At 38.4% G+C, this 27179-nt stretch overlaps 1 protein-coding gene across 1 annotated transcript in view; it reads left to right on the top strand.

Annotated features, from left to right (window-relative positions):
- The window catches only part of HERC6 (HECT and RLD domain containing E3 ubiquitin protein ligase family member 6), a 68957-nt gene extending 42152 nt beyond the window's left edge, over window positions 1-26805 (top strand). The window contains exons 16-23 of the mRNA XM_049885744.1: window positions 4473-4643; window positions 5032-5175; window positions 15321-15487; window positions 17438-17501; window positions 18447-18517; window positions 23690-23873; window positions 23961-24063; window positions 26242-26805. Coding sequence (XP_049741701.1) covers window positions 4473-4643; window positions 5032-5175; window positions 15321-15487; window positions 17438-17501; window positions 18447-18517; window positions 23690-23873; window positions 23961-24063; window positions 26242-26468 — 1131 coding nt within the window. The 3' untranslated portion in view covers window positions 26469-26805. The remainder of the gene's footprint in view (window positions 1-4472; window positions 4644-5031; window positions 5176-15320; window positions 15488-17437; window positions 17502-18446; window positions 18518-23689; window positions 23874-23960; window positions 24064-26241) is intronic.
- Window positions 26806-27179: the final 374 nt, after the last annotated feature.

The raw sequence follows: 27179 nt of genomic DNA, 5'->3' as shown, positions 1-27179 counted from the left end.
AAATACACAATCAAAATGCATTGATAATTGCTGGTGATGGGAATGGGAAAGTTGGAAACAAAGAAGGAACATCAGTGGTTAAAAAAACAGTGTTAGTGATAGAAACAACACCAGAGATCAAATGATAGAATTTTGCAAGACCAATGACTTATTCATTGGAAATACCATTTTTCAACAACATAAATAGCAACTATACACATAGACGTCACTGGATGAAATACACAGGAATCAAATTGACTACATCTGTGAAAAGAGACAACGGAGAAACTCAATATTATCAGCCAGAACAAGGCCATGGATTAACTTCAGAACAGACCGTCAATTGCTCATATGCAAGTTCAAGTTGAAGCTGAAGAAAATTAAAACAAGTGCACAAGAGCCAAAGTACAACCTTGAGTATATCCTACCTGAATTTAGAGACCATCTCAAGAGTAGATTTGACACATTGAACGGTAATGACCAAAGATTAGACTGATTGTGGGATGACATCAAGGATGTCACATGTGAAGAAAGCAAAAGGTCATTAAAAAGACAGGAAAGAAAGAAAAGAACAAAATGGATGTCAGAAGAGACTCTAAAACTTACTCTTGAATGTAGAGTAGCTAAAGCAAGTGGAAGAAATGACGAAGTAAAAGAGCTGAACAGAAGATTTCAAAGGGCAGCTGGAGAAGATAAAGTATTATAATGAAATGTGCAAAGGATTGGAGTTAGACAACCAAAAGGGAAGAAAATCCTCAGTATTTCTCAAGCTGAAAGAGCTGAAGAAAAGATTCCAGCCTTGATTTGCAATACTGAAGGATTCTACGGGGAAAATATTGAACTATGGAGGAAGCATCCAAAGAAGATGGAAGGAACAGAGTCACTACACAAAAAAGAATTGGTAGGCATTCAACCATTTCAGGAGGTAGCATAGGATCAGAAACTGCTGGTGCTGAAGGAAGAAGTCCAAGCTGCACTGAAGACATTGGCGAGAAACAAATGTCCAGGAGTTGATGGAATACCAATCAAGATGTTTCAACAAATGGATGCAACACTGGAAGCACTAAGTCATCTATGCCAGGAAATTTGGAATACTCTACCTGGCCAACTAACTGGAAGAGTTCCATATTTGTGTTCATTCCAAGGAAAGGTGATCCAACAGAAGGCACAAATAATCAATCAATATCATTAATATCACAAGCAAGTAAAACTTTGTGAAGATAATTCAAAAACAGTTGCAGCAGTGCATTGATAGGGAACTGCGAGAAATTCAAGCCAGATTCAGAAGAGAACATGGAAAGAGGGTTATCATTGCTGATGTGAGATGGATTTTGGCTGAAAGCAGAGAATACCAGAAAGATGTTTCCCTGTGTTTTATTGAATATGCAAAGGCATTCAACTGTGTGGATCATAACAAATTATGGATAACATCGTAAAAAATGGGAATTCCAGAACACTTAATTGTGCCCATGAGACACCTGTGCATAGACCAAGAGGCAGTCGTGCAGACAGAACAAGGGGATACTATGTGGTTTAAAGTCAGGAGTGGTTTGCATCAGGGTTGTATCCTTTCACTATACTTATTCAATCCGTGTGCTGAGTATTAATCGGAGAAGCTGGACTATATGAAGAACAGGGCATCAGGATTGGAGGAAGACTTATTAACAACCTGTGATATGCAGATGACACTACCTTGCTTGCAGAAAGTGAAGAGGACTTGAAGCACTCACTGATGGAGATCAAAGATCATAGCCTTCAGTATGGATTACGCATCAACATAAAACTAAAATCCTCACAACTGGACCAGTAAGTGACATAACAATAAACAGAGAAAAGATTGTTGTGAAGAATTTCATTTTGCTTGGATCCATAGTCAACACCCATGGAAGCAGCAGTCAGGAAATCAAATGACTTATTGCATTGGGCAAAAAAAAAAAAATTGCATTGGGCAAGCCTGATGCAAAAGAACTCTTTAAAGTGTTAAAAAGCAAAGACGTCATTTTGAGGACTAAGATGCGCCTGACCCAAACCATGGTGCTTTCAATCGCCTTACTTGCATGCAGAAGCTGGATGATGAATAAGGAAGACTGAAGAAGAATTTATGTCTTTGAATTATGGCATTGGCAATGAATATTGAATAGACCATGGACTGACAGAAGAACAAACAAATGTGTCTTGGAAGAAGTGCACCCAGAACACTCCTTAGAAGCGAGGATGGCAAGACTTCATCTCACATACTTTGGACATGCTATCAGGAGGGACCAGACCCTGGAGAAGGACAGCATGCTTAGTAAAGTAGAGGGTCAGCGAAAAAGAGGAAGACCCTCAATGAGATGGGCTGACACAGTGGCTGCAACAACGGGCTCAAACATAGCAATGATTGTGGGGGTAGCACAGGACCAGGCAGTGTTTCATTTTGTTGTAACTAGGGTCACTGTGAGTCAGAACCAACTTGACAGCACCTAACAACAATAACAAGAATTAAAATTTACCATTTTTTCTACTTTATCTGTCTGAGATTATTAAATTCCCCTATTACTAATGTGACTTCTTCTGTTTTTCTTCCATCTGCTGTTATTCCTGTTCTGTGAACTTTACTGCTGTTATTTGGTTCATAACCCATTCCCGTCAAGTCAATTATTACTCATATTGACCCTATAGAACAGATTAGAACTGCCCCATACTGTTTGGATGGCTGTAGTTTTTAAGGAAGCAGATTGCCACATCTTTCTCCCTTAGAGCAGCTGGTGAGTTCGAACCACCTACCTTTCAGTTAGCAGCCATGTGCTTAATCACAGTGCCATTAAGCCTCCTTTATTTGGCACATAGACAGGTATTGATAATTGTTATATTTTCATTGTAATTTGTGAATTATCATTTACATTATAATTTAGTATTACACTGTGTCCCCTTCCCTTTTTAAATCTCTTTTTGACTTGACTGTCTGCTATCCAAATCTAATTTTGCATTTACATTATATACCATTGCCCTTTCCTTGCTTTGCTTTGGGTTGTGTTTAATATATGCACAAATCCTCAGTCTTTCTTAATGTAATTTATTTTATCTTCTTTCTCTCTTATTTTTTGTATTTCTTTTGGTATTTAGGGAGGTTTCCCTTTTGCCTAGCATTTGCCTTTAATCTAACACCTTTATGTAATCCAGTAGTCCTTACTTTCTTTACATACTATCTGTTGTTTTCCTACTATGAGCAATACTGAAATTATCTTTCTCCTTCCCTTGTCCTCCTTGATCCAGTTTTAGTTACTACTATGATGGCTCTGGGCTCTGGGTCTGGGTATGTGCTTAGTGTTAAAGTCTTTGGTTTTTTTGTCTCTGGTTAAGCAACAACTACTTGGTTTGTAAACTCCAACTGATAATTCTTTTATTCCCAGATGATGCCTATGAGTCAGTTAGTTAGTTTACTCTTTATTCCTCCTTCTGCTTATTTCCTGGGTAGATGTATTATTGCTGCATAACATTTACATACTATTTTGTCTTTCTGATCAGCGCTAGTTCTCAGGTAAGCATATATATTATGCTAAAGCTTTTCCAAACATTTTCTGATTGCTTGAAGCTAGGTCGTTCTTCAGGAAAGGTTCATGTCTATTTATTTATAACCTTTATACTTTGAAGAGTCACAGAAAATCAGAAATCACACCTGGTACTTTTTTTTTAATAATTCAAAGGATACAGGTCATCTGGGTGAAACGTGAAGGAGTCTGGGACATCATTTGCATAAAGTAGCCATTTCAGTTATAGAACATTTCCTCTTTATATCCTATTAATTACATCGCTTACATTATATTTTTACAATAAGCCATGCTGCAGAAATCCATAAATCCCAGGTTTATTTACAGTAAACAACCTGGACAGACCAGGTACATCTACTGATAGCATTGCATAGATAAGGACTCACCTTCTGGATAATATTAGTGTATTTTCCAGAAGTCTGTCATCAGTATGTTTACAAGGAGATCTATCTAGACCATCTTTCATTTTTAAGTCATCTCTTGCAAAGGGAGAAGATGGGTTGTGTCTATCCTTTTCAAATCTAAATTTCCCTTAAAGTTCCCTTTAAACAAGTCTCCCCCTCTATGGTATTCCCTTGTACAGCAATATTTCTCTCTGTCTTGAGTGGCGCAAATGATTAAGCACTCAACTGAAAAGGTGGAGGTTCAAACCCACTTTTCAAAGGGTACCTCAAAAGATGGGCCTGGCCATCTGATTCTGAAAGGTCACAGCCTTGAAAACCCTGTGAAGCAGTTCTACCCTGCATGCAAGGATAGGAATTGACTCAATGACAATTAACAAAAACAAATCTGCTACTCTGTTAGTGAGGGCTAGGTGGACAGTGGACTTAAGCAGGTTGCACACCATGAGGGATTAGGAAAGACTTGACCACAAGACTCTGTAAAATATTTAGTTGAAATATTAAATACTTCCTGGGAGGTAAGCTCAAAAGGAGAAACCAAGTAAAATATTTATTTTCCTAGGGTTCAAGAGAGAAATTTCAGCAGGAATTTATGCACATGGTTATACAGAGAAACAGTGAATTTCCTTCACCTCCCCAGTTTAAGCTGAGAGTCAGACGGAATCACCTGGTTGAAGATGCTCTGCGACAATTAAGCCAAGCTGAAGTCAATGACCTAAGTAAAGAATTAGTGGTACAGTAAAAAGTCTCATTGGATATTTTATTGATGTGGGGGGTGGTAGCATTTACAGTGTAGCAAAGGCCTTCTTATAAGAATCTGCATTTGTAACTATAGTTATCAGTCTTATGATTTCAAAAATTCTCCTCTTATCCTTCAGAGAACAGGTTATGAGTCAACTATTAGTTACCTTTGGCTTTAAAAATGCTGCGTAATGACTCATTCCAAAGCTTAAAATAACAATCATTTATTTCACAAATGTGCAGTTCAGCTGAGGATCTGCTAATCTAGGCTGAACTCATCTGGGTTGCTTTGCAGATCTTAACTGAGTTCGCTTGCATGTCTAGGAGATCATGGCATTGTATTTTAAATCTGAACCTGGAAGTGCATTCTCTTTCCTCAGATTGAATTTATTGAAGAAATTACTTCTGTGGCTGGAGGAGTCAAGTCAGAATTCTTCCACTGTGTATTTGAAGAGATGACCAAACCAGAATATGGAATGTTCATGTATCCTGAAGATGGTGCCTACATGTGGTTTCCTGCCAAAGTAAGTTTTTATTTCTTTTCTTATGTTTTTTTTCAGGAAAAAACATAAGAAAAGGAAAGGTGTACCAGATACTGCAACATTCAAACTATAGAAAATACTGTAGCATTAGGCCATCTAGAACCTTGCTAGTCAAAATACGGTCCATAGACCAGCAACTACAGCATCACTTGGGAGGTATTAGAAATGCAGAATCTCAGGCTCGCCCCAGATCTGATGACTCATACCTATGTTTTAATAAGATCCTCAGGTGATTCAGATGCACATTGAATTTCTTAAACAACTTTACTGACATACAATAAACTGCATATATTTAAAGTATACACTTTTCTAAGTTTTCATGTACTTATACTCATGAAATTATCACCACAATCAAGATAATGAATGTATCCATCACCCCCAAAAAGTTTCCTCTTATCTCTTTCTAATTTCTCCCTCTTGCCCCTCCCCCCATGCTCAAGCAACAGCTGACCTGATTTCTGTCAATATGGCCTAGTCTGAATTTCCTAAAACCTAACATAATGGAATCATGTTGTCTTTTATATCTGCCTTCTTTCACTTGGAAACTCTGGTGGCATAGTAGTTAAGAGTTCAGCTGCTAACCAAAAGGTCTGCTGTTCATATCCACCGGGTGCTCCTTGGAGACCCTATGGAACAATTTTACTCTGTCCTATAGGGTCACTATGAGTCGGCATTGACTTGACAACAATGGGTTTTTATGAGTTCTTTCACTTAGCATAATTATGTTGAGATTCATCATGTTATGGCATATATCCATAGTTCACTTCTTTTTATTGCTGAGTAGTATACTATTGTGTAGACCAGGCAATGTTTAGTTAGGGTTGCCTTGAGTTGGAGCCCACTCCATGGCTACCAACAACAGCAACATCCGATTGTATGCATTTACTACAATTTGTGTACCCAGTCTCCTCTTGGTGAGTATTTTGGTTATTTCCCAAATTTTGAGAAGAACTAATCTTTTTTTTTTTTTAATCTAGAGTGTTTCAAATTAGCAGAGAAATTATTAGTTGAGTCTTAGAGATAATTGCCAATTATAATAAGGAGATTAATTTCTTTAATGCTGTTTAATAAAGATCCCCAAAATATAAACATTTTAAAGTAGCAAAAGACTTGTCTTTATTTCCCTATTAGTAACACAGAACAAATAGTTCTAAAAAGAATCATATGTTGAGTTTGTTGATCCTCTTATTTATTGACGCCCTTATCCATAAACTTCCAAATGTTAGTCCAGATGACATGGGGAAGGTTTGGGACCCAGAAAAGACAAAGAAGGGAAGCAGAAAGATGAATGGGTATGAAAAAAATTGTGAAAGGTTCTTTGTATCATTTTGAGAAAGAATGAATCTCTGTCTTAGTTTCTCAGTGCTGCTATATCAGAAATACCACAAGTGGGTGCCTTTAACAAACAGAAAATTATTTTCTCACAGTTTAGGAGGCTAAAAGTCTGAATTGAGGGTGCTCGCTCCAGGGGAAGGCTCTCTCTGTCCGCTCTGGGGGAAAATTTTTGTCTCAACTTCTTTAGCATTCATCTCAGGTGTTCCTTGGAGAGCTACAGGTGGCATGAATCCTCCCGCATTTGTCCTTGCTTTCTTCTGTGCTTAATCTGCTCCTTTTATATCTCAAAAGTGATTGGCTTAGAACACACTCTATACTGGCATGGCCTCATTAACATAACAAAGAAAACCCTTTCCCAAATGAGATTATATCCACATATATAAGGGTTTGGATTTACAACACCCATTTTGGGGGAACACAATTCAATCCATAAGAATGTCTAAAAGGTAGGAAAGGTCCTCAGTATTGTGAAAATGTCAGTACTACTCAAAGTGACCTACAAATATAATGCAGTCCTGACCCAAATTCCAACAGCATTCTTTAAAGAGATGGAGAAACTAATACCAACTTTATATGGAAAGGGAAGAGGCCCCAGATAAGTAAAGCATTATTAAAGAAGAAGAACAAAGTGGGAGGCCCCACACTACCTGATCTTAGAACCTACTATACAGCCACAGTAGTCGAAACAGCCTGGTACTGATCCAACGACAGACACATAGACCAATGGAACAAAATCCGGAACCCAGATGTAAATCCATCCAGCCACAGGCAGCTGATATTTCACAAACAGCTGAAGTCCATTAAATGGGGAAAAGACAGTCCCATTTACAAATAATGCTGGCAAAACTGGATGCAAATATGTAAAAAAACAAAACAGGATCCATACTTCACAGCATACATAAAAACTAACTCAAAATGGATCAAAGACCTAAATAAAAGCAGAATAAAGATCATGGAAGAAAAAATAGGGACGACATAGGGGCCCTAATACACGGTATAAGTAGAATACAAACATGACTAACAATGCACAAACACCAGAAGATAAACTAGATAGCAGGGAGCACCTAAAAATTAAACACTTATGCTCATCAAAAGACTTCTCCAAAAGAGTAAAAAGAGAACCTACAGACTGGTAAAAAAAGTTTTGGCTATGATATATCCAACAAAGGTCTAACCTCTGAAATTTACAAAACACTTCAACACCTCAACAAAAAAAAGACAAATAATCCAATTAAAAAATGGGCAAAGAATATGAACAGCTGCTTCACCAAAGAAGACATTCAGTCAGCTAACAGACACATAAGGAAATGCTCATGATCGTTAGCCATTAGAGAAATGTAAATCAAAACTACAATGAGATACCATCTTACACCAACATTACTGGCGCTAATTAAACAAACAGAAAATAACAAATATTGAGAGGTTGTGGGGAGATTAGAACTGTATGCATTGCTGATGGGAATGTAAAATGGTACAACCACTATGGAAAACGATATGGCGCCTCCTTAAAAAGTTAGAAATGAAATGCCATATGATCCATTAATCCTATCCTTAGAAATATATCCTAGAGAAATAAAAGCCATCAAACAAATAAACGTACGTACACCCATGTTCATTAAAGTGTTATCACAATGGCAAAAAGATGGAAACAACTTAAGTGCCCATCAACAGATAAACGGGTAAATTATGGTGCATGCATACAATGGAATACTGCACAATGAAAAAGAACAATGATGAACCTGAGAAACATCTCACAACATGGATGAATCTGGAGGGCATTACGCTGAGTGAAATAGGTCAATCACAAAAGGACAAATATTGTATGAAATCACTATTACAAAAACTCAAGAAAAGGTTTACACACAGAAGGAAACATGATGGTATTATGGACTGAATTTTGTCCCCCCAAAATGTCTGTCAACTTGGCTAGGCCATGATGCCCAGTATTGTGTGGTTGTCCACCATCTTGTGATCTGATGTAATTATCCTATGTGTTTTAAATCCTACCTCTGTGATGTTAATGAGGCAGGATTAAAAGGTAGTTATGTTAATGAGGCAGGACTCAATCTACAGGATTAGATTGTATCTTGAGTCAATCTCTTTTGAGATATAAAAGAGTGAAACAAGCAGAGAAGAGAGGTACCCCATACCACCAGGAAAGAAGTGCTGGGAGCAGAGTGTCTCCTTCGGACCTGGGGTCCCTGTGCTGAGAAGCTCCCCCTGGACCACAGGAAGATTGATGACAAGGACCTTTACCCACAACCAACAGAGAGCTAAAGCACTACTCAGGAGCTGGCACCCTGAATTCAGAGTTCTAGCCTCCTAGCTGTAAGAGAATAAATTTATGTTAAAGCCACCCACTTGTGGTATTTCTGTTACAGCAGCACTAGATAACTAAGACAGGTGGTTACAAGGGAGTGGAGGGGTAAGGAGGGGGAAATTACTAACTAGATAGTAGACGAATGTTAACTTCGGTGAAGGGAAAGACGCTACACAATATAGAGGAAGTCCGCACAACTTGGTCAAGGCAAAGTCATAGAAGTTTCCTAGACATATCCAAATACCTTGAGGGACCAAGTTACTGGGGCTGAGGGCTGGGGACCATGATCTTGGGACATGTAGGTCAACTGGCATAATGTAGTTTATAAAGAAAATGTTGTACATCCTAATTCGGTGAGTAGCACCTGGCATCTCAAAAGCTTGTGAGCGGCCAACTAAGATACATCTATCGGTTCCATCCCGTTTGGAGCAAAGGAGAATAAAGAAAACCAAAGACACAAGCAAAATGTTAATCCAAAGGACTAACAGACCACATGAACTATAGCCTCTACCAGCCTAAGCCTAGAACACTAGATGGTGCGTGGCTACCACCACTAACTGCTCTGACAGCGATCACAAAGAGCATCCCAGACAGAGCAGGAGAAAAATATAGAACAAAATTCAAATTCATAAAACAAAAGACCAGACTTACTGGTTTGACAGAGACTGGAGGAACGCCAGACTATGGCCTCTGAACACCCTACTAACTCAGAACTGAGGCCACTCCCAAAGTCCACCTTTCAGTCAAAGATTAGATGGGCCTGTAAAACAAACAGTAAAGTGCTTCTTAGTTCAGTCAACTATATGAGACCAAATGGGCAACATCTGCCCAAAAGCAAAGAAGGCAGGAGGGGACAGGGAAACTGCATAGGGAACCCACAGTGGAAAGAGGGTGTGCTGACACATTGCAGGGATTGCAACCAAAGTGAAAAAACAATTTGTTGTAAATTCTTAAATGAGATAAACTAATGTGCGCTATAAACTTTCACCTAAAGCACAATAAATTAAAAAAACAAAAGAGAGATAAAGGCAATTTTACTTCCAGGATTGGAAAATGACAACAAAAATGATAGGAATGGCCAAGATGTTAAAGGTCAGATTTTTAGCAGTCAGTCAAGAAGCATTTATTGAATGTTTGTGGAGGGTTCCATTTGTATTAAATATTGTGGGTGTTTCAAATCAGCATAAGATGCAATCCTTTTCCTTCTGCAGCTTTTTAAATATGTAAATAGAGTGATAAGACTTAAATACCAGAAACTATCAATTAGTTGTAAATTATGGATGCTTTCTACTAGCTTGTCTTACTGTGGTGCCTTGTGTGTTGCTGTAATACTGAAAGCTTTGCCAGCAGTATTTTAAATACCAGCAGGGTCACCTTTGGTGGACAGATTTCAGCAGAGCCTCCAGACTAAGGCAGACTAGGAAGAAGGACCTTGTAGTCTACATCTGAAATAATTGACCAGTGAAAACCTTATAAATAGTAGCAGAACATTTTCTGATGTAGTGCCAGAAGATGAGCCCCTCAGGTTGGAAGGCACTCAAAATTCGACTGGGGAAGAGCTGCCTCCTCAAAGTAGAGTCAACCTTAACGCTGTGGATGGAGTTGAGCTTTCAGGACCTCTGTTTGCTGATGTGGTACCCCTCAAAATGAGAAGAAACAGCTGCAAACATCCATTAATAATAATAAAAAAGAATGTGAAATGTACTATGAATCTAGGAAAATTGGAAGTTGTCAAAAATGAAATTGAACGCATAAAAACTGATATCCCAGGCATTGGTGAGCTGAAATAGACTGGTATTGGCCATTTTGAATCAGACAAACACATGGTCTACTATAACAGGAATGACAAAATGACGAGAAACGGAGTTGCCTTCATAGTCAAACAGAACATTTTAAGGTCTATCCTGAGGTACAATGCTGTCAGTAATAGGATAATATCCATATGTCTACAAAGAAAACCAGTTAATAGGACTGTAATTCAAATTTGCACCCCAACCACTAAGGCCAAAGGTGAAGAAATTGAAGATTTTTACCAACTTCTGCAGTCTGAAATTGACCAAATATGCAATCAAAATGAGTTGATAATTACTGGCGACTGGAATGAGAAGTTGGAAACAATGAAGAAGGATTGGTGGGTTGAAAATATGGCCTTGGTGATAGAACTGACATGGGAGATCTCATGATGTAAGTTTGCAAAACCAATGGCTTATTCACTGCAAATAACATTTTTCACCAACATAAATGCGACTATAAACATGGACCTCATCAAAAAGAATACATGTAAATCAAACTGACTCCATCTGTGGAAAGAGATAATGGAAACGTTCAATATCATCAGTCAGAAAAAGGCCAGAAGCCAACTGTGGAACAGACCATCAATTGCTCATATGCAAGTTGAAGCTGAAGAAAATTAGAACAAGTCCACAAGAGCCAAAGTATGACCTTGAGTGTATCTCACCTCAATGTAGAGACCATCTCAAGAACAGAGTTGATGCTTTGAACACTAATGGCCAGACGAGTTGTGGAATGACATCAAGGACACCATACATGAAGAAAGCAGGAGGTCGTTAAAAAGACAGGAAAGAAAAGACCAAAATGGATGTCAGAAGAGGCTCTGAATAATGGTCTTGAACACAGAGTAGCTAAAGCAAAAGGAAGAAACGATGAAATAAAAGAGCTGAAGAGAAGATTTCAAAGGGCGGCTCAAGGAGACAAAGTATTATAATGAAATGTACAAAGACCTGGAGTTAGAAAACCAAAAGGGAAGGACACACTCTGCATTTCTCAAGCTGAAAGAACTGTAGAGAAAATTCAAGCCTCCAGTTGTGATACTGAAGGATTCTACAGGGAAAATATTAAACGATATAGGAAGCATCAAAAGAAGATGGTACACTGAGTCACTGTACCAAAAAGAATTGGTCGACATTCAACCGTTTCAGGAGGTAGCATACGATCAAGAATGGATGGTACTAAAGGAAGAAACCCAAGCTGCACTAAACGCATTGGTGAAGAACAAGGGTCTGGGAATTGATAGAATACCAGTTGAAATGTTTCAGCAAACGAATGCAGTGCTGGAAGCGCTCACTTGTCTATGCCAAGGAATTTGGGAGACAGCTACCTGGCCAACGGACTGAAAGAGATCTGTACTTGTACCCATTCCAAAGAAAGGTAATACAACATAATGCGGAAATTATCGAACAATATCATTAGTATCACACACAAGTAAAATTTTGCTGAAGGTTATTCAAAAGCAGTTGCAACAGTACATCAACAGGGAACTGTCATACCAGAAAGACAATTACCTATGTTTTATTGACTATGCAAAGGCATTCGACTACGCAGATCATAACAAATTACGAATAACATTGTGAAGAATGGGAATTCCAGAACACTTAATTGTGCTTATAAGGAACCTGTACTTAGACCAAGAGGCAGTTGTTCAAACAGAGCAAGGTGATATGGTTTAAAATCAAGAGAGGTGTGTGTCAGGGCTGTATCCTTTCACCATACTTATTCAATCTGTATGCTGAGCAGTTAATCTGAGAAGCTGGAGTATATGAAGAAGAATGTGGCATCAGGATTGGAGGAAGACTTATTAATAACCTGCAATATGAAGATGACACAGCCTTGCTTGCTCAAAGTGAAGAGGACTTGAAACACTTACTGAACCAATAAGCAACAACATGATAAACAGAGGAAAGACTGAAGGTGTCAAGGATTTCATTTACTTGAATTCACAATCAATGCCCATAAAATCAGCAGCGTCAAAAAAAATCAAATGATGCATTGCATTGGACAAGTGTCCTGCAAAAGTCTTCTTCAAAGTGTTAAAAAAGTAAAGATATCACTTTAAGAACTAAGGTGCACCTGACCCAAGCCATAGTATTTTCACTTACCTCATATGTGTATGAAAGCTGGATAGTGAGTAAGGAATACTGAAGAAGAATTGAGGCCTTTGAATTATGGTGTTGGCAAAGAATATTGAATATACCATGGGCTGCCAGAAGAACAAACAAATCTGTCTTGGAAGACGTGCAGCCGGAATACTTATTAGAAGCAGGGATGGTGAGACTCTGTCTCACATACTTTGGACATGTCATCAGGAGGGACCAGTCTCTGGAGAAGGACATCATGCTTGGTAAAGTAGAAAATAATCCAAAAAGAAGACCCTCAAGGAGGTGGATTGACACAGTAGCTGCAACAATGTGCTCAGGCATAACAGTGATTGTGAGGATGGTGCAAGACAGGGCAGTGTTTCATTCTGTTGGTGGCTGTAAGTCGGAAGGCTCCTAACAACAACAACTCTTTAAGTGTTATTGTTGTTGAGAAGCATGGCAGGCGAGGAAGGAAGCCCAGGTGTGGCATCATAATCCCGGGGTTCTAGTCTTGACTGATGATGGGCAGAATCATTTAGCCTCTGAATTTTTGGTTTGTTCACCTGTAAAATGGACATCATAGTTTTGCTCTGCATGCTTTAAGGCACTGTTGCGAGAATCAAGCAAGTTTGCGTAACTATGAAAGCACCATGAAAACTTTAAAGGTGCTATACAAACTTAAAACAAAAAAGCCCTATTGCTGTCTCATAGAGACCCTATAGAACAGTGTAGACCTGCTTTTAGAGTTTCCAAGGAGTGACTGGCGGATTCGAACCGGTGACTTTTTTGTTAGCAGCCAAGCTCTTAACCCCGGCACCACCAGGGCTCCATACAAACTTAAGGGCTTCTTAATTAGCACAGAAAGAAATCAAAGAAGAATGGAAGTGGCTGTGGAAAGTGTCATAGAGAAGTTGAGACTTGAGGGTGATGTTGCAGGATAGATATGAAATGGATCCAAGAGATAGATGCAAGTGGAGGATGGAGAGAAGAAAAATAAACTTTACCTCAACCCTGTGAGGTAGGTAGTTTATTCCCATTTTACAGAGGAAGAAACAGAGGTTCAGAGAGATTAAATAAATTATCAAAGGACATACAATGAGCAAGTGATGAAGCCAGGACGTGATTTCAGGACTATATGCCTCCAAAACCCTTACTCTTAAACATTTTGCTACATTGCCGGATAGAAAACACAGAGATAAAAATTAGTCTGATTTGTTTAGGACTCAGTGAAAAGAAAGAAGTAACTGGAACTCAGGGGACACATTACAAATCACGGGAAATAAGACCGATTAGGTGAAGTACGGCCAGTTCTGGACATTACTTGCACTTTTGTTTTCGAAATCCAAATGTATTTTTACTGTGGTAAAATATATGTAACAAAGCACTTGCCAATTCAACAGTTTTTACATGTATAATTCAGCGACATCAAATGTATTTTAACATTTAGCCTTACAATCTCTCAGAAGTTAATAGGGCAAGTAGGTTGAGGCACAGAATGTATGTGAGTGGCCCACAGTCATGAGCTTACTAACAGTAAGGATGGTGCTGGAATCTAAGTCTTAGTATTTTCAGGCTAGTGATCCCTCCAGTGGGCCGCAGTGATGGCCTGGACAGATAAAGCCCGTCTTTTATCTAGGACAGCAGAGTATAGAGAGAAGTGAAGCCAACATTGTCAGTCTCTTTCCATCTTCCCCTCTTTTCTTCTACCCAGCTTCTTGGTCAGCAGCATCGGCTACCTTCCCTGACCCATACGCTTTGTCCTGGAAGCACACCTGGGCTGTGGACTGCATTGCTGAAGAAAACAGCCCCTCATGGCACTCACAGGACATGTTTGATGTCCAGTGAAAGTGTTTTAGTTTGCTAGTGGTGCTGTGATAGAAATACAGGAGAGTGACTTAAAAAAAAAAAAAAATCTCATAGTTCAGAAGGCCAGAAGTTCAAATTCAGGCTCTAGGGGAAGGCTGTCTCTCTGTAGGCCCCGGGGGGAAAACCTTATCAATTCCAGCATTCCTTAGTTCTTTACTGATCTTCACATGGTATGGCATCTATCTTCCCCAACTTGTGCTTACAAGTCTCTGTTTCTATCTTTATATCACTTAGGAGTGATTAGATTTAGTTCACATGCTACACTGATATGGCCTCATTAACATAACAAAAAAGTCTTATTCCCAAACACTATTACATCCACAGGTATAATAAGGGTCGGGACTGAAACACACATTTTGGGGGGACATAATTCAGTCCATAACTATGCTCCCTTCTTTGTTCAGTTTTGTCTTTCGACATGAATTTGAAAGCAAAGATTATAAAATTCAATAGTGGAAGCTTCAGTACATAAGAATATCTGCATGTATTTTTTTTATTCCAGATCTGTTAGCAACAAAAAATAAATCTATTTAATCTTTGGAATCATTAATTTGTATTTAAAATTATTGAAGAAATTTAAATTGCATTATAGCCTGTATAAGAACTCCATTTTGTTTCTAACTTGTCACTTTTAAGAAAAGGGAATACAAAAATCTTACTAATCTAATTATCCCTTTCTATTATTGATTACTTATAATACATCAGCGATTTTTTTTCTCCTCCTTTTTCAGCCTAAATTTGAGAAGAATAGATATTTCCTCTTTGGGATACTGTGTGGCCTCTCCTTTTTCCATTTAAATGTTGCCAACATTCCTTTCCCACTGGCTCTGTTTAAGAAACTTTTGGGCCAAAAGCCATCACTGGAAGATTTAAAAGAACTCAGTCCTCTTTTTGAGAAGTAAGTAAATGCGATTGCTTTTCCTAGATTATATCTAGTAAATCTCAGTTGTTTAAGCACAAATAAATAATATTTTACATGCACACACACACACAGACAAGATTTTCAACTTCTATGAATGTATGCACTTTATGTGAATTTCTATTTTAGCATAACTTACAATACAGTAAACCTTCAAAAATGGAGAAAAGCCAAACGCTTTTCTAAGTATCAATCGGTACAATAAATCGGGAGACTCTAGGTGATGCAGACAGTTAACATGTTCATCTGCTAACTGAAAGGTTAGTGGTTTGAATCTACTTGGGGGCACCTCAGAAGAAAGGCCTGGTGATCTACTTCCAAAAAAGCAGCCATTGAAAACCCTCTGGAGCACAGTTCTACTCTGACACACATGGATGTCCATCGTGAGTCAGAGTCGATTCAATGGCAGCTGGTACTGTTGTGATAACCATAGCTTTGACCTTGTCCCTTCAAATTATTCCCATGGAAACAATTGCTTTGGATAGCATACAATATCCTGAGTGAGAATCATCCATGCTATATTTATCTTAAATATTTCAGCATGTCATAATTTATTTTTTAAGGGTAGAAAAATACCTGTTCTAAGTTAGAAGGCAAACTATACCCTGTGAGGAAAATACTGACAACATGTATGACAGATTCATGATGTATAAATATGTGTGTCGTCACACATAGCAATATATATACATATAGCTAAATAAATATATACAAAAAAAAAAACCCAAACCCGTTGCTGTTGAGTTGATTTCAACTCATAGGGACCCTGTAGGACAGAGCAGAACTGTCCCATAGGGTTTCCAAGGAGCAGCTGGTAGATTCGAACTGCCAACCTCTGGGTAGCAGTTGAGCCACTGTGTGTGTATATTGTTACTGATGTTGTTAGTTGCTGTTGAGTCGAGATTTGTAAACTGCCAGTGGACATACAACTAGCAAGTGATGAAGCCAGGATGTGAATTCAGGACTGCCTGCCCCAAAGCCTTTACTCTGAAGTATTATGCTATACTGCTGGATAGAAAACACAGAGATGAAAATGAGTCTGATTTGTTTAGGACTCAGTGAAAAGACAAAACCTGGGCGGTGCAGACAGTTAAGGTCTAGCCAAGAGGTTGGTGGTTCGAACTTACCCAGAGGAGCCTTGGAAGACAGACCTGGTGATCTACATCCATAAAGCTACAGCCTTGAAAACCCTCAGCAAACATGGGGTCTTCATGACTTGAGGGCCGCTAACAATATACATACATACATATGTATATAAAAAAATAGCTAATTAAAAAATAAAAATATGCTCAGCCTCACTAGAATTGAAGAAATGCAAATAAGAAGTCATTTTCTGCATACACATTGACAACTGTTAAAGATTTTTTTTAATAAAATATTGGGTTGACAGCAGAGTTGGGGAAAAAGATTCTCTGTTCTCATACGCTCTTAATAGAGGAATAAACTGGCTAGATTGACACTGTGTGCCCTGATAGTGTAGATCAGGATTAATCAACTTCAGCAATATTGGCATTTTGGACTGGATAATTCTTTGTAGTAGGGGGATGTCCTATGCATTGTAGGATGTTTAGCAGCACTGACACTAAATGCCAGTAGCAACCCTCCCCCAAATCATGACAACCGAAGACGTCTCCAGCCTTTGTTAAATGTCTCCTGGGGGGCAAAATCAGCACTGTTCGAGAATCACTAGTCCAGAGGAAGGGACACCTTTTTGTAACTCCCTCAGTGTCTGTGTGGCAGCAGTGGTCCAACAACTCAAACTGTAAACAGAGGTTAGCTCTAGGAAGAGGGATTGGGAATGTGGAAGAGAGGAAATTTACATTGCATTTTAGATATTTCTATATATTTTTCAATTTTTTTCCAATAAATCTTTATTACTTTTGAAATTTTTTGAGATCAGTAAAATAATTCTTAAACCAAAATTTTCATTAGGAATTTGCAAGAAGTTCTAAATGATGAAGCTGATGACCTTGAAGAACTTTACATTTTTTTTTCTGTGAGTACTAATGAAAGCCATATTATGGTTTAGGTTTAATCTGGTTCTTTGTGAATATGTATATATAACACAACATTTGCCAATTTAATGTTTTTCACATGTACAATTTAGTGACACCAATTACATTAATCATGGTTTTTAAAATAATTTTTATTTTTATTTATTTAATAGCATCACATCTTGAATGGGGAGTCCCTGGGTAGTGCAAATGGTTAAACACTCAACTACTAGCCAGAAGGCTGGTGGTTCAAACCCATTGAAGGCACCGGAAGCAAGGCCTGGTGATCTGCTTCCAAAAGGTCACAGCCTTGAAAACCCTATGGAACAGTTCTACTCTGAACACTTAGGGTTGCCAAGAGTCGGAGTCGGTTCGGTGGCAACTAAGAACAACAACAATCTTGAATTGGAGATCCTTTTTTTAAAAAAAAAATAATATTTTATTGTGTTTAAGGTGAAAGTTTACACAGCAAATTAAGTTCCCATTTTAATAATTTCTAAGCAAATTATTAAGTGATATTGGTTACATTTTCACAGTGTGTCATCATTATCATTCATTCCATTCTGGTTGTAGGGGTTCCTTTTTTGAAGGATGTTTTACTTCTGTACTACAGGACTTTCCTCCCACCCTCTCATTTAATACCTTATGTTTTTTTTTTTATAGACTGCCAATAAAGTGAAGATGTAACAATTGTTCAATTAATGGGAACAATGTAAACAAACAAATGGAATGACTTATGCTTAAAAGCATGTACAGCATGTTCTAGAATAGGATGACCTGACAATTTATTATTTTTTATGCTTATCTAAAATGTTGAACTGCACAAATAATTACTTAGTTTCAGTTATTTTAAAATGCTCTAAGGAAAAATGTACTGGCAATAATGGTATTACCGGCAGTTGATTTTGCAGACTTTCTTTCATGCTTTGAATACATTTTGGTTACAGATATATTGGGACAAAAATCGTGCTGATTTAATTCCAAATGGAATATCTATACCTGTGGACCAAACCAACAAGTAAGTTTTGAGACCTAGACTATCAGCTTTGAATACATGTAAAACATTTGTATCATTAGACTTTTAAAAGTGTATTTTCACTTCTTGAATTATCAGTTCAACTACTCATCATTCAGAAAGATTATAGAGTAAGAGAAGGGGAGAAAGGATTAAATATTTCCTTTGCAGCACTATTCAGTGTTTATTCATTTAACAAATACTTTTGAGCCTCTTCTCTGGGCCAGGAGGAGCCCTGATGGTACAACGGTTAACTCAGCTGCTAACGGAAAGGTTGGCAGTTTGAACCTACCCAGTGGCTCCATGGGAGAAAGACCTGAGAGAGTACAGCCTAGAAAACCCTATGGGGCATTTCTACTCTGTCACGAGGGGTCGCTATCAGTCAGAATCAACTCCATGGCGCACAACAACAATAACTCTGTTCCAGACCCTATTCCAGAAGCTAGAGATAGAACACTGGAAAAGAGAGACAAAATCTGGAGCTTAAATTCCAGTGTGGCAGAACGTAATATGGTGTGAGATAAGGATGAGCCCTCTGAAAAAAATTAAAGCCAATTAAGAGACTAGAGAGCTACAAACTAATATGCTGGAAACAGTTGGTACCAGCTTGTGAAAGCTGATTGTTAAATTTTCACCAAAAATGCTGAGACCTGGTTGTTGAAGCATTACTAGCTTGAAATCTACTGCGGTGGGAATATTTACTCCAAAGAAATTGGCAAATACTGCAAACGAGGGCTGGCTCATTTGTGTGCGCTCTTTCTCTCTTGCTTTCTCTTTTCTTTTCAGAGGCCCAGTTGAGTAGGGAGGGGTTGATATAAATAGGCCAGTCCAGTAAGAAGGAGCCCTGGTAGCACAACGGTTAAGCACTTGGCTGCTAATAAAAAGGTTGACAGTTCGAACTCCTCGGCAGAAAAGAACTGGCAATCTGTTCCCGTAAAGATTCCAAGCAACCCACTGCTTTCCAGTCGATTCCGACTCATAGTGACCCTGACTCATAGAGACCCTATAAGACAGAGTAGGCTGGTGGATTCCAACTGCCATCCTTTTGGTGAGCAGCCGAGCTCTTAACCACTGCACCACCAGGGTTCCCCCCCCCATAAAGATTACAGCCTAGGAAACCCAATGGGACAGTTCTACTCTGTCCTGTATGGTTGCTATGAGTCGGAATGGACTCGACGGCATACAACAACTACATATCCGGGATGGCCGCTCAAAGGGTAGGAGACAGTCATGCGAATATCTGGGGGAAATATTTCCAGGCAGGAGGATCAGCAAATGCAAAGATCCTGAGAGAAGGAACAATATAATGGTTTGTTTAATGGTGACCTTTTTTGAAAATCTCTATGGATCATGTTTATCATCTTCAACATTGTATCTCCAGCATCTAGCCCCAGCCTAGCATATTGTATAAATTGGTTGGTGAGTTGGGTGAATGAATAAATGGATGAAGAAGAAGGGAGAACAGGTGGAAGGAAGGAGGATACGAGGAATGGAAAGAGGACTATTATTCCTATTCCTGGTTTTTTGGTCTTCAGCCTACCTTGCCATACCTCCTTAAGTGCCAGGTCAGCAACTCCTAGCTACGTCAGAATGACAGATTCATGGATTCACCGTGTCTTAATTTCTTTGTGCTACTGTAACAGAAAAACAAGTGAGTGGTTTTAACAAACAAATTTGTTTTCTCACAGCTTAGGAGGCTGGAGGTCTGAATTCAGGGTACTAGCACTAGGGGAAGATTTCTGTGTCCACTCTGGGGGAAAATACTTGTTTTTTTCAGCTTCTCTTCCTTGGTTCCTTGGTGATATCCACATGGCCTCAATCTTTCTTCATTTGTGCTTGTTTCTGTGCCTAAACCGTTCCTTTTATATCTGACATAGCCTTGTTAATATAACATAATACCGTATTCACTGATGAGATTATACTCACATGTATAGGGGTTAGGATTTACAACACATCTTTTGGGAGGACACAATTTAACCCGTAACACATGATTAGAGAGAAAGAGATTGATATCCAGAGTGAGCTTATATTTAAATGGAGGCAAGTACATACGCATATAGAAAACTCATATCATTCCAGGTCACAGTAGCTTTCTGGGTCCAAACTTACGTGTTACTGTTGAAGCATCAGGAAAAAACAAGAGCCAGCTCAGTGTCTAGTACTAAGGGCTTAATGATTCCAGAGTAAATGTGGAAAACAGAGATAAATTACACTGTTTCCTGTTATATTGGGTTTTTTTAATCAAGTTTTTTTTTTTGTACATATATTGGTAACAAATCACTTGCCACTTCAACAGTCATCACACTCACAGTTCAGTGACATTAATTGCACCCACCATGTTGCTCAACAATCACCACCAGCCATTCCCAGTTTCCTCCACCATCCTCCACAGAAGCTCGGTGACCGCCAAGCATTGTGTCCTCCTTTCCCCGTCCCTCCTACCAGCCCCTGGCAACCACCAATGAACTTTCATCTCCATACACTTGTCTATTCCAGATATTTCATACAAGTGGAATCACACAATATTTGTCATTTTGTGACTAACTTATTTCACTCAGCACAATGTTCTCAAGGTTCATCCTTGCTGTAGCATATAGCAAGACCTCACTTCTCTTTATGACTGAGTAATACTCCATTCTGTATGCCACATTTTGTTTGTCCATTCATCTGCTGATGGCATTTAGACTATTTCCACCTTTGGCTATTGTGAATAGTGCTGCAATAAACATTGGTGTACAAGTACAAATTGTTTTTTGTTTGTTTGTTTGCTGTGATTGTCCCGATTCAGTGCTTGCTTCTATATATGAATTTATATGTTAACTGAACATATGAGAGCCTATGAGATGACGAGTCCAGATTTTAAATGTTAGTTAAATAAGCTCTTCGGCAAGTTGTCTGTGTAAGTAGAGCTTATAATTTTCAGAATAGAACAAACCCGGGTGAAACCATTTTTTAACCAATGTTAGGGCAGCCCTATAAATTAGGGCATCCTGGCTCTCTGCTTATCAAAGTATGTGGAGCTTCAGAGAGGAGGTTATTGTGATGTTCTGGCTGCCTAATAGTATGAGCTTTCACTCACTATACTCCGCTTGCTATATGGGTGACAGATTATGTGGGATATAGGAAATTTAATGTGATAAATGGCCTGGTGAGGTACATAATTGTCATGAATTGAATTGTGTCCCCCCAAAACATGTGTCAACTTGGTTAGGCCATGATTCCCAGTATTGTGTGGTTGTCCTCCATTTTGTGATTGCAATTTTCCTATGTGCCGTAAATCCTAATCTCTGCCCATGGTTAATGAAGCAAGATTAAATTATGTTAAAGAAGATTAGGGTGGAATGTAACACTCTTGCTCAGGTCACATCCCTGATCCAGTGTAAAGAGAGTTTCCCTGGGGTGTGGCCTGCACTACCTTTTATCTTACAAGAGATAAAAGAAAAGGGAAGCAAGCAGAGAGGGGGTACCTTTTACCACCAAGAAAGAAGCACTGGGAGCAGAGCATGTCCTTTGGACCTGGGTTCCTGTGCAGAGTAGCTCCTAGTATAGGGGAAGATTGATGATAAGGACCTTCCTCCAGAGCTGACAGAGAGAGAAAGCCTTCCCCTGGAGCTGATGCCCTGAATTTGGACCTCTAGCCTACCGGAGTATGAGAGAATAAACTTCTATTTGTTGAAGCCATCCACTTGTGGTATTTTTGTTATAGCAGCACTAGGTAACTAAGACAATAGTCTTTCAGAATCGGGGTCAACCCAGGGACAGTTGTTGCTTGTCTTGTTCTGGACATTCATTTGCACAATCATTTGTTCATTAAAGACATTTACTGTGGTTCTACTTTAGGCCTGGTAGTAGGTTAAATGGAAACCCTGGTGGCGTAGTGGTTAAGTGCTACAGCTGCTAACCAAAGGGTTGGCAGTTCAAATCCACCAGGTGCTCCTTGGAAACTCCATGGGGCAGTTCTACTCTGTCCTATAGTGTCTCTATGAGTCAGAATCGATTCGACGGCACTGGGTTTTTTTTTTTTTTAGTATGTTAGATATGTGGAATATGACGATACAGCCCCTGCCATCAGGAAATTCATCAGGTAGTGGAGGAGACAGGCCCTACAGATATAACTTCCAGAAAGTGATGTATGTTGTGACAGAGGTGGGGGAGAGGAACAGAAAGACCCACCTTGAGAAAGTCATGTTCATTCTGAGATCTGATAGATGGTAAAAGTTGCCGGGTGAAAAGGAAATAATATATACTGCTGCTAGTTGCAAAACAGAAACAGTAAGGTGATGAATTGAATGTCAGTATGACTAAAGAAAGGAGCCCTCACGGCACAGTGGTTAAGCACTTAGCGCTAACTGAATGTTGGTGGTTCGAACTTACCAGCTGCTCCGAGGGAGAAAGATGTGACAGTCTGTTTCCGTAAAGATCATAGTTCAGGAAACCCTATGGGGCAGTCTACTCTGTCCCACAGGGTCACTGTGAATCGGAATTGACTCAACAGCAGTGGGTTTGGTTTTAGTTTGTGGCTAAGGAAGGAGCCTTGGTGGTGCAGTGGTTAAGCACTTGGCTGCTAACCTAAAGGTCAGCAGTTCGGAACCACCAGCCGCTCCATGGGAGAAAAATGTGGCAATCTGCTTTCTTAAAGATTACAGCCTTGGAAACCCTGGAGGACAGTTCTGCTCTGTGCTATAGGGTTGATATGAGTCGAAATTGACTCAATGGCAATAGGAGTTGGGATTTATTAGAGGTTACCAGGATCAGGAAGGAGGGAAGGAAAAAAGGGGACTTGCTGCATGGGGGAGAGTGAGTTTCTATTAAGGGAGATGGGAAAATTTAGCAACATGATAAACGTAACTAATGTCACTGAATTGTACGCGTGAAGAATGTTGAAAAGGTTTGCTACATATGTATTTACCACAATTAAAAAAAAAAAAAACCCAAAACAGAGAAAAAATTAACCTGACTGCAGTGAGGAAAATGAGAACAAAACGAAGTCTTAATCCTTTTGTTTATAGTCTCTAAATTCCCTTCTAGCTGAAACCATATTGTACAGTGTTATGTACTATGCAAAAATAAATTTTCTTTCCTAATAGAAATGATAATAAAGGACAAAGTACAGACTATTTTAATCAGTGGTAAATTATGTCATTGGCCATTTTCTTTTTTTTGGCTTCCTTCAAGGAACAACTATGCTTCTAAATGTGTTGATTACATCTTCAACACCTCCGTAAAGGAAGTCTATGAAGAATTTCAGAGAGGATTTTACAGAGTCTGTGACAAGGAGATAATTCAGTATTTTCAGCCTGAAGAACTAATGTCAGCAATCGTTGGAAATACTGATTATGACTGGGAAGATTTTGAAAAGGTAAATGATACCAAAGTGCCTCACGTTTTTCCAAACAACTTCTATATAATCTCCCCCAAAACTATTTTTCTCCTTCTTCTTCTCAAGAATGCAACATATGATCAAGGATACTACAAATCACATCCTACTATTCAGATGTTCTGGAAAGCTTTCCACAAATTAACTTTGGATGAGAAGAGAAAATTCCTCTGTAAGTATTACATTGAAAGATGAATCTGTAATTATATATATGTACATATATATATATATAAAATAAATATCTTATTTGTGATAAAGTCATTATTAATCATAAATTATAGATTAATGGCAAACTAACTGTTAGAACCCAGGTTCCCTGCCTTTTTTCTCTTACGCAAGCTGGTTTCCCACTAAGATAACAATAATAATAATACTAAATGGTATTTTACTGCCTTTTGTACTGATTCAAATCCCACCTGCAGTTTCTGATTGTATTTTCTTTCCTCACTCCAGTTGACTTTTTTAAATATATTTTTTTATTATTGTCGTTGTTGAGAATATACATAGCACAACATACACCAATTTAACAATTTCTGCATGTACAATTCAGTGACATTGATTACGTTCTTCAAATTGTACAACCATTCTCACCCTCCTTTTCCAAATTGTTCCTCCCCTATCAACATAAACTTACTGCCCCCTAAGCTTCCTCTTTAATCTTTTGAGTTGCTGTTGTCAATTTAATCCCATATAGATAGTTCTTAAAAGAGCACAATGCTTAAGGGAGATATTCTTTCCTAGTTAAGCTAAACTATTGTTTGGTTTTAAGAAGACTTCAGGGGATATTTCTGGTTTAAGTTTTAAAGTTTATCTCTGGGTGATAATTTTGGGGGTTTATCCAACCTCTATGCCTCCAGAAAATCTGAATCGCATGAGAACCCTGTTGACTTTGTATCAAGCCTTTTATCTCACAGGCCATCCTTCATTTAATTATCTGTGTCTCAGGACCATGGAAACTGTCTCTAATACTATTTTAGAAATAAAAATAGCAATAATAGCAGAGGATAATAATAACAACAACATTTCTTGCATGCTTATTTTGTGCCAGGCACTACTACACTGATTATAAGGTAGGTACCATTATTTTTTCCTCTTTCAGACAAGAGGAAAAAGAGGCTTGAAGCCTTTAGTACCTTGCCCATGTTCAGACAGCTGATTAGTGTCAGAATAGAATTAGAACCCAAAAGCCTGACTCCAAAGCCCAGACTCTTGACCACTAAACTATGTGACCTCATGGTATAAGAACTTCTCTTGGTGGGAACCCTAAGGCTTAAGACAGACTTAATGACTTACTCTCCTACCTTCTCATCCCATTTCATCACTCTTAATTTTTTAGTGCTTTTATAATGGAAATATCATAAGTGGATGGCTTTAACAAACAGAAATTTATTTTCTCACAGTTTAGGAGGCTAGAAATCTGAATTAAGGGTGCTGGCTCTGGGGAAGTCTTTCTCTCTGTCAGCTCTAGGGGAAGGTCCTTGTCTCTTCAGCTTGTTTCCTGATTGCTTGGAGATCTATCTCCATGTGGCTTGGCATGTATCTTTCCCCATCTCTGCTTACTAGTTTGCTTGTTTAATTTCTGTTATATCTCAAAAGAGATTGACTCCAGAACACCCTACACTAATCCTGCCTCATTAACATAACGAAGACAACCCATTCCCAAATGGGATTATAGGCACAGACACACAGGTTAGGATTTATAACACATATTTTGGGGGGACACAATTCAATCCATAATAATCATCTCTCCCTGAAATATACATTTTTCTTCTTGTTATTTTTGTTCCAACTTGTTCACAAGGCCAGGCTACCTTTCCAGTTTTCTCTGGTACATGAAACCTTTGCTTCAGCCCAGTGGTTCCATTGTCTACACATTCAGTGAGTTTACCTTACACCTTCCCACCTCTGGCTTTTTTTTATTTTTCTTTGAGCTTTTTCCTCTGACTTAAATGCTCATACTTCTCTCTGCCTCTCCAAATCCCTGTCTTCTTGAGAAACTAGCTAGTTATGATGTCTGTGAACGCTTGCTGATGGCCCCTGCCTGGCATCTCTCCCTCTACCCTCAATTCCGCCATCATATTCTTTATCTTCCTCTTCAGCCAAATCAAACTTGCTTGTATCTTGCTATTATCTTTTCCCTCAATGTATGTATTTCTCCTCCAACTAGACTGTGAATTCATGAAGACAGTGATCAAATGTCATGATTTTTCTACACTCTACATGGCCCTGTGTAGTTTTGTCTACACCAGGACTCAAATTATTTATTCAATGAAGTGATTCATTTTTTCCTTTTCATTTTGAATTTTGTTTTTCCTATGAAAAATCTTAACCAGATTTTATTCCTTGCTAGTTTTTCTTACAGGAAGTGATAGGCTGCACGTAAAAGGTATAAGGAATATTGGAATAGTATTTCGCTGTCCTGAAACTTTCAGTGAAAACGATGGCCCAAGATCATTGACATGTTATAATATCCTGGACCTCCCTAAATATTCTACAATGGAAAGAGTGGAGGAAGCACTTCAAATAGCCATCAACAACTGCAGAGGATTTGGCCCACTCAAGATCACATTGCAATAATCATCTCTACAAGTCTCAGAGGGGCCTTTCATTCTCAGGCCCTCTTGCCACTGGATTTTCCTATTCTTCCTTAGATCTAATTAGTACACAAAGTTGACAGATTTTAGTTAGAATTAGTTGCCCAGCGCTGGAATAAACCATGAGTGATGAATCAAGGATAATATTTTTAATCAAACAAAATTATGAAACAATTCTTGTGTTTCTAAACTTACTATTTAAAGTGTTTACTTTTTACTGAATTATTTCCTGAATAATTGTCATTTAAAAATTGTGACTGTTAAAGACTGATATTTTAAAAATATTATTGTACATCTAATAAACACTGCCTGCAAATATGAAAGACATGTTGAAATTTGAATGAAATACCAAAAATATAAACTAATTTAACATTTTAGCATATTTTTGAGGTTTGTAGATATACATTTTACATTCAAGAATGTCTCTAGAGCTCTGGTTTTAGCAAACTGCTTGATAATTTATTCGAAAAATCTAAATGGTAGGGATTCATTAAGTAATTACTTATACTCTATAGTGTGTTCCAAATATCATTATTTTGGTGAAACACTGAGCCTAGCCAGGAACTCCTATTTAATTTTAGTTGGAGAAATGTGAAGAGGATAAAATATATCAACATCATGGCTATAGAGCATGATGGGAAATGACCAATGAATTTTGTGGAGCAATTATTTCTAATACTAAATTTTAAACTGT

The sequence above is a fragment of the Elephas maximus genome, chromosome 5 (assembly GCF_024166365.1).
Source record: "Elephas maximus indicus isolate mEleMax1 chromosome 5, mEleMax1 primary haplotype, whole genome shotgun sequence".
Taxonomy (NCBI): Eukaryota; Metazoa; Chordata; class Mammalia; order Proboscidea; family Elephantidae; genus Elephas; species Elephas maximus.
Note: the sequence above shows the minus strand (reverse complement) of the source record. Positions and strands in the feature narration are given on the sequence as shown.